This window comes from Budorcas taxicolor, chromosome 5 (assembly GCF_023091745.1).
Source record: "Budorcas taxicolor isolate Tak-1 chromosome 5, Takin1.1, whole genome shotgun sequence".
In the NCBI taxonomy this organism is placed as follows: domain Eukaryota; kingdom Metazoa; phylum Chordata; class Mammalia; order Artiodactyla; family Bovidae; genus Budorcas; species Budorcas taxicolor.
In genome coordinates this window covers 72284973-72299748 of record NC_068914.1, presented here as the reverse complement: position 1 = coordinate 72299748, position 14776 = coordinate 72284973, and the positions used below count along the sequence as shown (strand labels likewise).

The 14776-nt window shown below is 44.8% G+C and overlaps 1 protein-coding gene across 1 annotated transcript; it reads right to left on the bottom strand.

Moving 5' to 3' along the window:
- Nucleotides 1-9862: 9862 nt before the first annotated feature.
- Nucleotides 9863-14776, bottom strand: LOC128048324 (keratin, type II cytoskeletal 6A-like). Its single transcript, XM_052640699.1, has 9 exons — nt 14237-14776; nt 12988-13202; nt 12587-12647; nt 12351-12446; nt 12060-12224; nt 11490-11615; nt 10452-10672; nt 10201-10235; nt 9863-10089 (listed from the first exon to the last, which is right to left on the bottom strand). Exons 1-9 carry the CDS (start codon nt 14774-14776, stop codon nt 9863-9865), a joined length of 1686 nt encoding a protein of 561 aa, XP_052496659.1.

Below are 14776 nucleotides of genomic sequence, written 5' to 3'. Positions count from 1 at the left end.
CAGGAAAAACATTATTACATTGGTTGGAGAGAAGTTTCTTAAGTGAGGGAGTACAGATATGGATGGCAATGTCCTTCAAAAAGGGGCTGCTACAGTTGCATGAGAAGACTGGAGGCAGTGTAAGAGGGTTCCCTTTTCTCCACACCCTCTCCAGCATTTGTTGCTTGTAGACTTTTGGATCGCAATCATTTTGACTGGTGTGAAATGGTACCTCATTGTGGTTTTGATTTGCATTTCTCTGATAATGAGTGATGGTGAGCATCTTTTCATGTGTTTGTTCAGTTCAGTTCAGTCACTCAGTCGTGTCCGACTCTCTGCGACCCCATGAATCACAGCACGCCAGGCCTCCCTGTCCATCACCAACGCCCAGAGTTCACTCAGACTCACGTCCATCGAGTCCGTGATGCCATCCAGCCATCTCATCCTCTGTCATCCCCTTCTCCTCCTGCCCCCAATCCCTCCCAGCATCAGAGTCTTTTCCAATGAGTCAACTCTTCACAGAGGTGTCCAAAGTACTGGAGTTGCAGCTTTAGCATCATTCCTTCCAAGGATATCCCAGGGCTGATCTCTTTCAGAATGGACTGGTTGGATCTCCTTGCAGTCCAAGGGACTCTCAAGAGTCTTCTCCAAGACCACAGTTCAAAAGCATCAATTCTTTGGCGCTCTGCCTTCTTCACAGTCCAACTCGCACATCCATACTTGACCACAGGAAAAACCATGGTCTTGACTAGACCGATGTTGGTGGGCAAAGTAATGTCTCTGCTTTTGAATATACTATCTAGGTTGGTCATAACTTTTCTTCCAAGGAGTAAGCATCTTAATTTCATGTGTTTGTTAGCCATCTGTATGTCTTCTTTGGAGAAATGTCTATTTAGTTCTTTGGCCCATTTTTTAATTGGGTCGTTTATTTTTCTGGAATTGAGCTGCATAAGTTGCTTGTATATTTTTGAGATTAGTTGTTTGTCAGTTGCTTCATTTGCTATTATTTTCTCCCATTCTGAAGGCTGTCTTTTCACCTTGCTTATAGTTCCCTTTGTTGCCCAGAAGCTTTTAATTTTAATTAGATCCCATTTGTTTGTTTTTGCTTATATTTCCAGTATTCTGGGAGGTGGATCATAGAGGATCCTGCTGTGATGTATGTCGGAGAGTGTTTTGCCTATGTTCTCCTCTAGGAGTTTTATAGTTTCTGGTCTTACATTTAGATCTTTCATCCATTTTGAGTTTATTTTTGTGTATGGTGTTAGAAAGTGATCTAGTTTCATTCTTTTACAAGTGGTTGACCAGTTTTCCCAGCACCACTTGTTAAAGAGATTGTCTTTAACCCAGTGTATATTCTTGCCCCCTTTGTCAAAGATAAGGTGTCCATAGGTATGTGGCTTTATCTCTGGGCTTTCTATTTTGTTCCATTGATCTATATTTCTGTCTTTGTGCCAATACCATACTGTCTTGATGACTGTGGCTTTGTAGAAGAGCCTGAAGTTAGGCAGGTTGATTCCTCCAGTTTCATTCTTCTTTCTCAAGATTGCTTTGGCTATTCGAGGTTTTCTGTATTCCATACAAATTGTGAAATTATTTGTTCTAGCTCTGTGAAAAATACCATTGGTAGCTTGACAGGGATTGCATTGAATGTGTAGATTGCTTTGGGTAGTGTCCTCATTTTCACTATATTGATTCTTCTGATCCATGAACATGGTACATATCTCCATCTATTAGTGTCCTCTTTGATTTCTTTCATCAGTGTTTTATAGTTTTCTATATATAGGTCTTCAGTTTCTTTAGGTAGATATATTCCTAAGTATTTTATTCTTTTCATTGCCATGGTGAATGGAATTGTTTCCTTAATTTCTCTTTCTACTTTCTCATTATTAGTGTATAGGAATGCAAGGGATTTCTGTGTGTTGATTTTATATCCTGCAACTTTACTATATTCATTAATTAGCTCTAGTAATTTTCTGGTGGAGTCTTTAGGGTTTTCTATGTAGAGCATCATGTCATCTGCAAACAGTGAGAGTTTTACTTCTTCTTTTCCAAGTTGGATTCCATTTGTTTCTTTTTCTGCTCTGATTGCTGTGGCCAAAACTTCCAGAACTATGTTGAATAGTAGTGGTAAAAGTGGGCACCCTTGTCTTGTTCCTGACTTTACGGGAAGTGCTTTCAATTTTTCACCACTGAGGATAATGTTTGTTGTGGGTTTGTCATATATAGCTTTTATTTTGTTGAGGTATGTTCTTTCTATTCCTGCTCTCTGGAGAGTTTTTATCATAAATGGATGTTGAATTTTGTCAAAGGCCTTCTCTGCATCTCTTGAGATAATATATGGCTTTTATTTTTCAATTTGTTAATGCGGTGAATTACATTGATTGATTTGCGGATATTGAAGACACCTTGCATCCCTGGGATAAAGCCCACTTGGTCATGGTGTATGATCTTTTTAATGTGTTTTTGGATTCTGATTGCTAGAATTTTGTGAAGGATTTTTGCATCTATGTTCATAAGTGATATTGGCCTGTCGTTTTCTTTTTTGTGGCATCTTTGTCAGGTTTTGGTGTTAGGGTGATGGTGGCCTCATAGATTGAGTTTGGAAGTTTACCTTCCTCTGCAATTTTCTGGAAGAGTTTGAGTAGGATAGGTGTTAACTATTCTCTAAATTTTTGTTAGAATTCAGCTGTGAAGCCGTCTGGACCTGGGCTTTTGTTTGCTGGAAGATTTCTGATTACAGTTTCAATTTCGGTGCTTGTGATGGGTCTGTTAAGATTGTCTATGTCTTCCTGGTTCAGTTTTGGAAATGCAAACTAGTATAGCCACTATGGAGAACAGTGTGGAGATTCCTTAAAAAATTGCAAATAGAACTGCCTTATGACCCAGCAATCCCACTGCTGGGCATACACACCAAGGAAACCAGGATTGAAAGAGACACATGTACTCCAATGTTCATCGCAGCACTGTTTATAATAGCCAGGACATGGAAGCAACCTAGATGCCCATCAGCAGATGAATGGATAAGAAAGCTGTGGTACATATACACCATGGAGTATTACTCAGCCATTAAAAAGAATACATTTGAATCAGTTCTAATGAGGAGGATGAAACTGCAGCCTATTATACAGAGTGAAGTAAGCCAGAAAGAAAAACACCAATACAGTGTACTAACACATATACATGGAATTTAGAAAGATGGTAATGATAACCCTGTATGCGAGATAGCAAAAGAGACACAGATGTATAGAACACTCTTTTGGACTCTGTGGGAGAGGGAGAGGGTGGGAAGATTTGTGAGAATGGCATTGTAACATGTATACTATCATGTAAGAAATGAATCGCCAGTCTATGTTTGATACAGGATACAGGAGGCTTGGGGCTGGTGCACGGGGATGATACAGAGAGATGATATGGGGTGGGAGGTGGGAGGGGGGTTCAGGATTGGGAACTCATGTACACCCGTGGCAGATTCATGTCAATGTATGGCAAAACCAATACAGTATGTAAAGCAAAATAAAGTAAAAATAAAAATTTAATAAAAAATAAAATAAAATCTGTGTTGTACATCAAGAAAATAAATAAATAAAGGAGAGAAAAAAAAAAGACTGGGGACAATAAAAATGTTGGAGAAAATGGCACATTTGAGTGGACCTGCCTCTAAGACGACAGAGGATGAATTTCCACCCCTACTCCCTTTCTGCTGCATCAGCACAGCAGTAGCTGAGAGGAGCTACCCCACGTCTGAGGTCAGGGGTGGCAGCAGAGAGGAGCTACCCCACGCCCAGGGGGTGGGCAGCTGCACGGAAAAAGGAGGGCTGAGAGGAGCTATTCCACGTTCAGAGTCAGGAGGTGTGGCCCTGAGCAGATACCCTTCCTCCAAGGTAAGGAGCAGCCGCTGTGATTTGCTGGAGCAGCCGTGAAGACATACCCCACGTCCAAGGTAAGAGAAACCCAAGTTAGACAGTAGGTGTTGCAAGAAGGCATCAGGGGGCAGACACACTAAAACCATAAGCACAGGAAACTAGCCAATCTAATCACACAGACCTAACTCAATGAAACTAAGCCATGCCAAGTGGGGCCACCCAGGACGGGAGGGTCATGGTGGAGAGGTCTGACAGAATGTGGTCCACTGGAGAAGGGACCCCATGAACAGTATGAAAAGGCAAAATGATAGGATACAGAAAGGGGAACTCCTCAGGTTGGTAGGTGCCCAATATGCTACTGGAGATCGGTGGAGAAATAACTCCAGAAAGAATGAAGGGGTGGAGCCAAAGCAAAAACAATACCCAGTTGTGGATGGTACTGGTCATAGAAGCAAGGTCTGTTGCTATAAAGAGAAACATTTCATAGAAACCTGGAATGTCAGGTCCATGAATCAAGGCAAATTGGAAGTGGTCAAACAAGAGATGGCAAAAGTCAACGTCGACATTCTAGGAATCAGCGAACTAAAATGGACTGAAATGGGTGAATTTAACTCAGATGACCATTATATCTACTACTGTGGGCAGGAATCCCTCAGAAGAAATGGAGTACCCATCATGGTCAACAAAAGAGTCCGAAATGCAGCACTTGGATGCAATCTCAAAAATGACAGAATGATCTCTGTTCATTTCCAAGGCAAACCATTCAATATCACGGTAATCCAAGCCTATGTCCCGACCAGTAGCACTGAAGAAGCTGAATTTGAATGGTTCTGTGAAGACCTACAAGACCTTTTAGAACTAACACCCCAAAAAGATGTCCTTTTCATTATAGGGGACTGGAATGTAAAAGTAGGAAGTCAAGAAACACCTGGAGTAACAGGCAAATTTGGCCTTGGAGTCCGGAATGAAGCAGGGCAAAGGCTAATAGAGTTTTGCCAAGAGAACTCACTGGTCATAGCAAACACCCTCTTCCAACAACACAAGACTCTACAATGGACATCACCAGATGGTCAACACTGAAATCAGATTGATTACATTCTTTGCAGCCAAAGATGGAGAAGCTCTATACAGTCAGCAAAAACAAGACCGGGAGTTGACTGTGGCCCAGATCATGAACTCCTTATTGCCAAATTCAGACTTAAATTGAAGAAAGTGGGGAAAACCACTAGACCATTCAGGTATGACCTAAATCAAATCCCTTATGATTATACAGTGAAAGTGAGGAATAGATTTAAGGGACTAGATCTGATAGAAAGAGTGCCTGATGAACTATGGACAGAGGTTCGTGACATTGTACAAGAGACAGGGATCAAGACGATCCCAGTGGAAAAGAAATGCAAAACAGCAAAATGGCTGTCTGAGGAGATCTTACAAAGAGCTGTGAAAAGAAGAGAAGCAAAAAGCAAAGGAGAAAAGGAAAGATATAAGCATCTGAATGCAGAGTTCCAAAGAATAGCAAGGAGAGATAAGAAAGCCTTCCTCAGCAATCAATGCAAAGAAATAGAGGAAAACAACAGAATGGGAAAGACTAGAGATCTCTTCAAGAAAATTAGAGATACCAAGGGAACATTTCATGCAAAGATGGGCTCGATAAAGGACAGGAATGGTATGGACCTAACAGAAGCAGAAGATATTAAGAAGAGATGGCAAGAATACATAGAAGAACTGTACAGAAAAGAGCTTCACGACCCAGAGAATCACGATGGTGTGATCACTCACCTAGAGCCAGACATCCTAGAATGTGAAGTCAAGTGGGCCTTAGAAAGCATCACTACGAACAAAGCTAGTGGAGGTGATGGAATTCCAGTTGAGCTATTTCAAATCCTGAAAGATGATGCTGTGAAAGTGCTGCACTCAATATGCCAGCAAATTTGGAAAACTCAGCAGTGGCCACAGGACTGGAAAAGGTCAGGTTTCATTCCAATCCCAAGAAAGGCATTGCCAAAAGAATGCTCACACTAACACACAATTGCACTCATCTCACACGCTAGTAAAGTAATGCTCAAAATTCTCCAAGCCAGGCTTCAGCAGTACATAAACTGTGAACTTCCAGATGTTCAAGCTGGTTTTAGAAAAGGCAGAGGAACCAGAGATCAAATTGCCAACATCCGCTGGATCATCGAAAAGCAAGAGATTCCAGAAAAGCATCTGTTTCTGCTTTATTGACTATGCCAAAGCCTTTGACTGTGTGGATCACAATAAACTGTGGACAATTCTGAAAGAGATAGGAATACCAGACCACCTGACCTGCCTCTTGAGAAACCTGTATGCAGGTCAAGAAACAACAGTTAGAACTGGTAATGGAACAAGAGACTGGTTCCAGATAGGAAAAGGAGTACATCAAGGCTGTATGTTGTCACCCTGCTTATTTAACGTATATGCAGAGTACATCCTGAGAAACGCTGGGCTGGAAGAAGCACAGGCTGAAATCAAGACTGCTGGGAGAACTATCAATAACCTCAGATATGCAGATGACACCACCCTTATGGCAGAAAGTGAAGAGGAACTAAAAAGCCTCTTGATGAAAGTGAAAGAGGAGAGTGACAAAGTTGGCTTAAAGCTCAACATTCAGAAAACAAAGATCATGGCATCCAGTCCCATCACTTCATGGCAGATAGATGCAGAAACAGTGTCAGACTTTATTTTGGGGGGCTCTGAAATCACTGCAGATGGTGACTGCAGCCATGAAATTAAAAGACACTTACTCCTTGGAAGGAAAGTTATGACCAACCTAGATAGCATATACAAAAGAAGAGACATTACTTTGCCAACAAAGCTCCCTATAGTCAAGGCTGTGGTTTTTCCTGTGGTCATGTATGGATGTGAGAATTGGACTATGAAGAAAGCTGAGCACTAAAGAATTGATGCTTTTGAACTGTAATGTTGGAGGAGACTCTTGAGAGTCCCTTGGACTGCAAGGAGATCCAACCAGTCCATCCTAAAGGAGATTAGTCCTGGGTGTTCTTTGGAAGGACTGATGCTGAAGCTGAAACTCCAATACTTTGGCCATCTCATGTGAAGAGCTGACTCAATGGAAAAGACCCTGATGCTGGGAGGGATTGGGGGCAGGAGGAGAAGGGGACGACAGAGGATGAGGTGGCTGGATGGCATCACCGACTCGATGGACATGAGTTTGAGTGAACTCCGGGTGTTGGTGATGGACAGGGAGGCCTGGTGTGCTGTGATTCATGGGTCGCAAAGAGTCAGACATGACTGAGCGACTGAACTGAACTCCCTTTCTAGTGTAGGGACATCCCTGGAGTCTTCAAGGTGACAGCCTTGAAGAGAAGAGATGGACTAGAGAAAGTCCTGGTCCAAGATATCCAGTTGCTCTCAAAGATGGACTCCTCAACACCTTTTGCCTCCCATCCTGAGGTCTACTGTTAGCTATTCTCAAGGACAAGTATGGTGAAGCGTTAGTTAGCAGGGAGTCTGTAGGGAATGCCTCCTGGGGCATGCAGCGGGCAGAGAAGAGCAATCTGCTCTCGGGACCTTTGGAAACGTTCCCTCTTCTGCCTGTGCCACACCCTGTGCCCCCACGAACTGTGATGTCATTCATTAGTCTGTGCTGGGGATTCTAGCCAGCATAGCTGAATCTACCTTGTATGGCTCACAAGTGATCATCCTGGATCACAAAAGATTCAGGTAAGGTGAACTTTGGGTATAGCTTCTAAGTAGGAAAAGTTCTTCTATTTGAGATTGTTATGAAAAAGATGTCTTTTCTGTATTTTCCAGGTACCTAGACCCTATACTGGAGGAAGCAATTGACTAGCGTCCTTAGGAGCCAAATCCAGTATCTAACAACCTTTGGTACTGCCGAGTCCTTCCTTACTTCAAAAGCAAGACTTTACTCTTTCAATAGAAAAGAATGTTTCTTCTATTCAGCCCTCAAGAGGCAGAAGAAATCAATCTGAAAGTTTTAATCTCATGCACATTAATCAAAAGATTGAAACTTTTCTTCCTTAATACCAAAATTGTAACCACTTTTAACTTCAGATGTCATACAGTGAGGACATCATGAGGAACACACTTTTTCTTTTGAAATAACAAGGTTCAACATCAGAAGATTTAGGAAGTGCACAGATTAAAAACAATACAGTTTCTTGGAGTGAAAACCAACAAGAGATTGTCAATATTATTGTTTTATCATTAGCCATTCAATGATTTCTCTGTATCTCTGTCCCTCCAACTGTCTTTCTGTTTCTTTGTGACTCTGTCTCTTTCTTTACCTTGCTTGTTTTATAATTTTGTACGAAATTAGAAAAAAATACAGATGATACTTTGAACCCCTTGCCTTAAATGTTTTCCATAATAACTACGTTTCATTTAGTTATTGTGTCCCCTTAGACCCTTCTTGGTTTAACACAGTTTGTCTGATTTTCCTTGTCTTCGTGACTTAGAAAGTTCTGAGGAACTCTGCCAGTCTGTTTTGTCACTGTAGATACCATGAGTAATTATTTCGTAATTGGGCTTCAACCCAAATATGATTTATTTATCTATTTATTTACAGCTCAAGAAGTTTCAGTTTGTCTACTAATAGCTCTTTCAGTGTCTTCTGTGACTATTTCTTCACTTTTTGCTGCTGAAAGATGCTCCAGAATCACCTTTGCTTATACTCCTCCCCATTCGTAGAATCAGACATATCTCCTCGATTCTTCAGAAGAGAACTTGCATGGTATTAGGTGGATTCTCCAGAGAAATCATCTGAGATTAAGGCTGTGGACAAAACAGACTGGAAACAATGACTAAATCTCAGGAACACTGCCTGACTCGCAGACCAACCTTGCACTGTATCATGAGATTTCTTTATCCATTCAGAAAGTCAAAGGAAGCCAAGACATGGCTGAGGGAGAATGCAAGGCCATGTCTTTGGAGTGGCAAAGACTCGACCTCTTTGAATCTCTGTGAGAGGATTTTGGGGTGAGGAAAAAGGCCTTCCCATTCGTATTTTGTCTCCATACTTAAAAAAATCAGCACTTGCATTTTGTTTCTGAGTCTGTAAGATCCTGAAGTTAACCAATGTTTCCATTATTTCCCAGGTGCAGCTTTATTGGGATTCATATCCCAGAAGTACGAGCTCTTGCATTTGTACTGTTTCCTCAGGATACATTGCTAAAAGCTTACTTTCAGTTCAGAAGTATATACTTTTAAATTACACCTGATACATGTTGTCAGGCACATTTTGTGGTCATAACGCATTTTAAAACATAAATCAGACATCTTACACTCTAGTCAATGTTCTTCTGATCTAATTGGACTGTAATATGATTCTCTGAGGAATATGGATGACTACTGCGGCAGAAGGAGGTAGAATCATAGAGACAAGTCAGAGAAACTAAACTGCTGAGACCTCATCCTAGCAGTAAAACCAGACTTTACTGTGATGGACCCAGATCCCTCGCACTCCGCATGCCAGGCTGTTCTCAGGGGACTGCTGGCATCAGGATGTTAAATTGCTGTCTGTTGAAGTTCTCTAAAGGAGGAGCGTGAAGCACATGGGCACTGGGGGTATGCTTCACTCCTGAGAAGGCATTTATCAGATGAAAACCTCAAGATCCATTGGTGACAAAGAAAAGCTATGTGAAATCACACACTATGTGATAAATCTGCTTTATTTAGCAATAGAAGTGAGCAAAGAGCAGAGGAAGCAACACAGAGATACAGACGCTGTACATCAAAGAACCAGTCACTCCTGCTTTCACAGTCACTGAAATAGAGGAACACAGCACCTCTGAGACAGGACTTCCTGGGCCAGTGGAAAGCAAGGAGGATTCCCTGTCTGGACTAGGACCAAGTGGTTAATTTCCAGTGGTGAAAAATGGAAGCTCAGGTAGAGCACGTATTGGCAGAGGGAGATGAATGCACTCAGTAGTAGAAGAGAGGAAGCAACCAGAGGAGAGGGTGGTGAAACTGGAGAGGGAGCCTGAGACATTGTGGGAGCTTGAGCCCATGACAAGACTTCAGTGCCTGTAGCTCTTCCTGCTGGAGCAGGAGGAGGTGGTGGTGTATTTGATGGAGGAACTGCTGCCCCCACAGGAGCCGAAGCCACCCCCAATGGCTCTGCCACTGCCAGAACTGAAGCCACCTCCAATGCTGTAGGAGCAGCCACTTCCTCCGCCTATGCCTAAGCCACTGCCGAGACCGCTGGCACCACCATAGCCACTGGAAACGGTTGACTGTACCACGGCTGTGAAAGCAAAGGGACAAAGTCAGGACAAGATGGTGAGCTCACTCTGCCACACATAGTCCAGTCAGAGGGACACCAGGGCAAGGGATGGGGGCAGGTGAAGGTACTTACAGATGTTGACTTGTCCAGCGCCTTCCCCACTCAGCCTAGGAGAGAGAAGACACAGCCACGATGAGTCCCAGAGCCACAGCTGGCCCCGCATGGGAAACCTCCGTGTGAGGAGAGTCCCCAGGAGCCGCCTTCTCAGTGCTCTTCTGGGAGTAGCACTATGACCACCACTAGAGTGCCTTCCACCTGGGCTCATCGGCAGGACTTCTTGGAGACGGAGCCAGATGGTTGCGGAGGCTGTGTGAGTTACTCACCTGCACTCCTCGCCTTCCAGCAGCTTCCTGTAGGTGGCAATCTCCACGTCCAGGGCCAGCTTGACATTCATGAGCTCCTGGTACTCCTTCAGCAGCCGGGCCATGTCCTGCTTGGCCTTCTGCAGGGCGTCCTCCAGGTCAGCCAGCTTGTTTCTGGCGTCGTTGAGGGCCAGCTCCCCACGCTGCTCGGCGTCGGCGATGGCGGATTGCAGGCTGGCACACTATAGGGGAGGAGAGCAGGGGAGCCTGAATCTGGACTCCAGAGGAGAGGAAATGTTCTACTTTCCCAGTGAGGAAGAGCTCTAGAGCCCAGACCTCACGGAAATGGAGGTTTGATTCGTTTTGTCCAGTTTTCCTCAGTGCTGCTAATCTTAACTAGTCTTGGAGTCCTTTAAGAAAATCTATTCCCTTCTCTCTTAACCATCCTAAAGATGATGGGGCTGGAAGACACCACAGCAGACTGAAGACCAGGGGACATGGGAAGAAATGGGCCTACTGCCTCGTTTTGAATGTTGACACTTTGGATAAGTTCACATGGATGTACAACAGCTTATACAAAACCACACACATCCTCCCTGAAAGACGATTTTATCTCAAACTCTTGAGACCTCACCTTCCTTTCACTTCACAGATTTTTTTTGAACAACTCTCATTTGTCCTGTGTCTTTTCTCAGATTCTTTTTCACGTTGAGTATGAGCATACTTGCAGCATTCTTCCCCTGTACTTTCTAGCCTGAGCTTTTCTTTGCCAACTTGTGTCTTGCATCCCCAACTCAATCATTCTTCTTATGGAATCTCATTTCAATGCCTCGAGACTGTCTGTATGAACCACTGACCAGCTGAGATTCATCCTATCCTGAGTTTGTTTCCTGCTCTTGAGTTGGGCTTCATCTCTCTAACCTAGGAAAGCTCAACCATGACATGTCCTCCTCTCTCTGCTTTTTCCTCAGTGCCCTATAACTACCCATATGATGTTTGATGATACCTGATGGTCTAGGAAGGAAAGGGTGCTTTTCTCTTCCATGGTCCCCACTGTACCTGCTTCTTGACGTGGTCAATCTCAGATCTCAGCCTCTGGATCACGCGGTTGATCTCAGAGATCTCCTGCTTGGTGTTGCGCAAGTCATCCCCGTGTCTGCCCGCCGTCACCCGCAGCTCCTCGTACTGTAAGGGAGGAGGGAGACAAAGTGAGCTCCATAAGCTTTGGAGACACTAATCTAGTCTTTCAAAAAGGAATCTAATGGTTTTCCATAAGACATTTAAAGAAAACTGGTGTTACTAGGTCATTGACGCTCTTCACCCATCACACACCATCCTTGGTAAGACCACTGACTGACTGGTTCTCTTCAGGACAAGCAATGTTCTGTACTATTGCTGAGAGTGAACGTTGAAATAAAGCTAAAACAAAGGTCACTCACCTTGATCTACTTTAGCTTTCATCCTAGCTTGGGTTCTTCGACCTACGAGACTTGGGCATAATTACCCAAAAGGTCTACCCTGAGAGGCCCCCACTTCTTAGCTGTAGTTTCCCCACTAAAGTCTACAGCCTCATTGATGTTCACAGAGGAGGCACAGGGATTCCTCATCAGCTGCCGCCTCCCCACTCACCTTGGACTGGTACCACGACTCAGCCTCAGCCCGGCTCCTCTGAGCGATCTCCTCATACTGGGCTTTGACTTCAGCGATGATGCCGTCCAGGTCCAGGTTGCGGTTGTTGTCCATGGAGAGGACCACAGAAGTGTCTGAGATGTAGCTTTGCATCTGAGCCAGTTCCTGCAGAACAAGAGATCATCTGACCATCTTTGCTCATGATGTTTAGAGAGGCCCCTACACCAAAGATATTCCACTCTTCACAAATCTCTTTAAAGGCAATGAAACAGAATGTGGAGAGATACTTACAGCATCATAGAAGGTTCTTAGGAAGTTGATCTCATCTGTGAGAGCGTCTACCTTGGCTTGTAGTTCAACCTTGTTCATGTAGGCAATATCCACATCCTGGGGAAGAAGCAAACAGCCTGGGATCAGATGAGCCCTCCTATGCAGTCTGCTCCTGTTTTAGCCTCCTCAGTGATTCTTTTCTCAGAACCCTCTCCTTCAGGAAAGGAGCGTGAACCCCTGATCTGACTCAGTCTCACCTTCTTCAATTTCACAAACTCATTCTCTGCTGCTGTGCGTTTGTTGATTTCATCTTCATATCTGGAATTAAAAGGAATACAATCCAACTGAGTCGGGGTGAAGATGATACAAGAAAAGGCAGCCTGGGATCTCTGCTTCCCACAATGGATACATACAAATGAGACTTTTGCCAATAAGCCTAAAGGTTGTAATTTGTGGTTTCCAATTTCTTTACTCCATTACTCCTCCCATTCAACTTTTATGGCCCTTTTGTTCTTCAGGGTTTGTGTTTAGTAACAACTGTAATGTCATGTCTATTGACATGTTTTCCTAAGAACCATGCCCTCATTTGGACCTGGTCATCTAACAGACTGAAGTGTGGGCTTCAGGAATCTAAGGTGTTTTCTCTCCTGTAACTCACTTGTTCTTGAAGTCCTCCACCGTGTCCTGCATGCCCCTGAGCTCCGAGTCCAGGCGGCCTCTCTCCCCAAGGATACTATCCAGCTGTCTCCTGAGGTTGTTGATGTACTGCTCGAATAAAGGCTCCAGGTTCTGCCTCACGGTCTTGGTGCCCTGCTCCTGCAGCAGGGTCCACTTGGTGTCCAGGACCTTGTTCTGCTGCTCCAGGAATCGGACCTGCAGGAAGACAAGATGGTGATCTGTGAGTTGACACGTCCCTGGGCCGATCTGGTGGTCCTGGTGGTGCTGGGCTGCTCCAGATCCTGTACAGAGGCTGATAGTTCTGCTCCCCTGACTCTTTGGCTTCACACCACACAGGGTCCTGGTGGTGCTGGGCTGCTCCAGACCCTGTACAGAGGCTGACAGTTCTGCTCCCCTGACTCTTTGGCTTCACACCACACAGGGTCCTGGTGGTGCTGGGCTGCTCCAGACCCTGTACAGAGGCTGACAGTTCTGCTCCCCTGACTCTTTGGCTTCACACCACACAGGGTCTCATGGCCAAGTTTCCCCGGGGAGCTGTCAGATGTTCCCTCCCTCACCCTTCCTGTCTTCCTCTTGACAAGAACAAGCACAAATGTACTTTATCATCGCATTTTTCTCATATTGCGCAGAACTTTTACAAAGCACACGCCTCAGTTAAACGATATCAGATGTTTATAATCTAATGATTAGATTCCAATTCTATTAATGATTAGATTTAACCTTGTTTCCCATTTAGTGCCCGAATCCGGCTGATACAAAGTCCCTTAATGCTCATTTTCTGGTTCTTAGGTAACTATTTCTATGGATATATATTTGAGTTGTTTTTCCTCAAGTTCCCTTTAGTTTTTTGCTTTCTTTCTTGCATCCATCATCCATCTATGACTCAAATGGAGTTTCCACTGCAATACCCTTTTAACTCTCTTAGACCATCCAGAAGATCAAGCCATCTCATTGCATTCTCTTATTTTCTGTTCTTTCCTTCAGGATTATCAAGAACTGTGACTATTTCCTTGACAGGAATGGGGCCATGTGAGGGATGAGTAGTTATAAATGATTTCCATCACCGATATCGCCTGGGGTCCACATGTAGCCTGTCCTGCATCCCAGTGGAGAGCTCGCCTGAGTCCCACCCCCTTTCCCCCGAGTCTCCCCTCCAGTAGAACAGGTCTCTCAGTTGGCTCTCTTGGGCACTCTGCAATCCCCACTGGGGGCAGACGCTCCCAGCTCACCTTGTCGATGAAGGAGGCAAACTTGTTGTTGAGGGTCTTGATCTGCTCCCGCTCCTCAGTCCTCACCCGCTGGATGGTGGGGTCGATTTGCAGGTTGAGGGGAGTCAGGAGACTCTGGTTGACGGTGACCTCTTGGATGCCTCCAGGGGGGATCACAGGGAAGCCATAGCCCCCGTAGCCACCTCCAAAGCCAGCTCCACCACCGAGCCCAAAGCCACTACCAGCCCCAGCACCAAAACCAATTCCACTCCCGGCTCCACCTCCGAAGCCATAGCCAACTCCAATTCTGCCGCCATAGCCACCACCGATGACACAGCTGCCCCCTGCGATGGAGATCCTCTTGGAGCCCCCCAGGCCATAGAGGCTGCGGCTGCCAAAGCCAGCTCCTCCACACACTCCGGCGAGGCCGCCACTGCCCCTGGAGCGGGACAGGGACACGCTGCTGAAGCCAGAGCGGCACACCCCAGGGACTCTGGCTGAGCCGGCACTGAAGCCCCTGCGGCGGATGCTTTGGGTCTTCACGCTGGATTTGCAAGACAT

What these genes read in the sequence shown, in the direction of transcription:
- LOC128048324 (XM_052640699.1), bottom strand. Translation starts at nt 14,776, where the DNA reads ATGTCTTGCAAATCCAGCGTGAAGACCCAAAGCATCCGCCGCAGGGGC. An exon ending in TTGACCACGTCAAGAAGCAG is followed by an intron (nt 10,673 to 11,489) that starts GTACAGTGGGGA and finishes CCTCCCCTATAG; the next exon opens with TGTGCCAGCCTGCAATCCGC. An exon ending in CGCTGGACAAGTCAACATCT is followed by an intron (nt 10,090 to 10,200) that starts GTAAGTACCTTC and finishes TTGCTTTCACAG; the next exon opens with CCGTGGTACAGTCAACCGTT.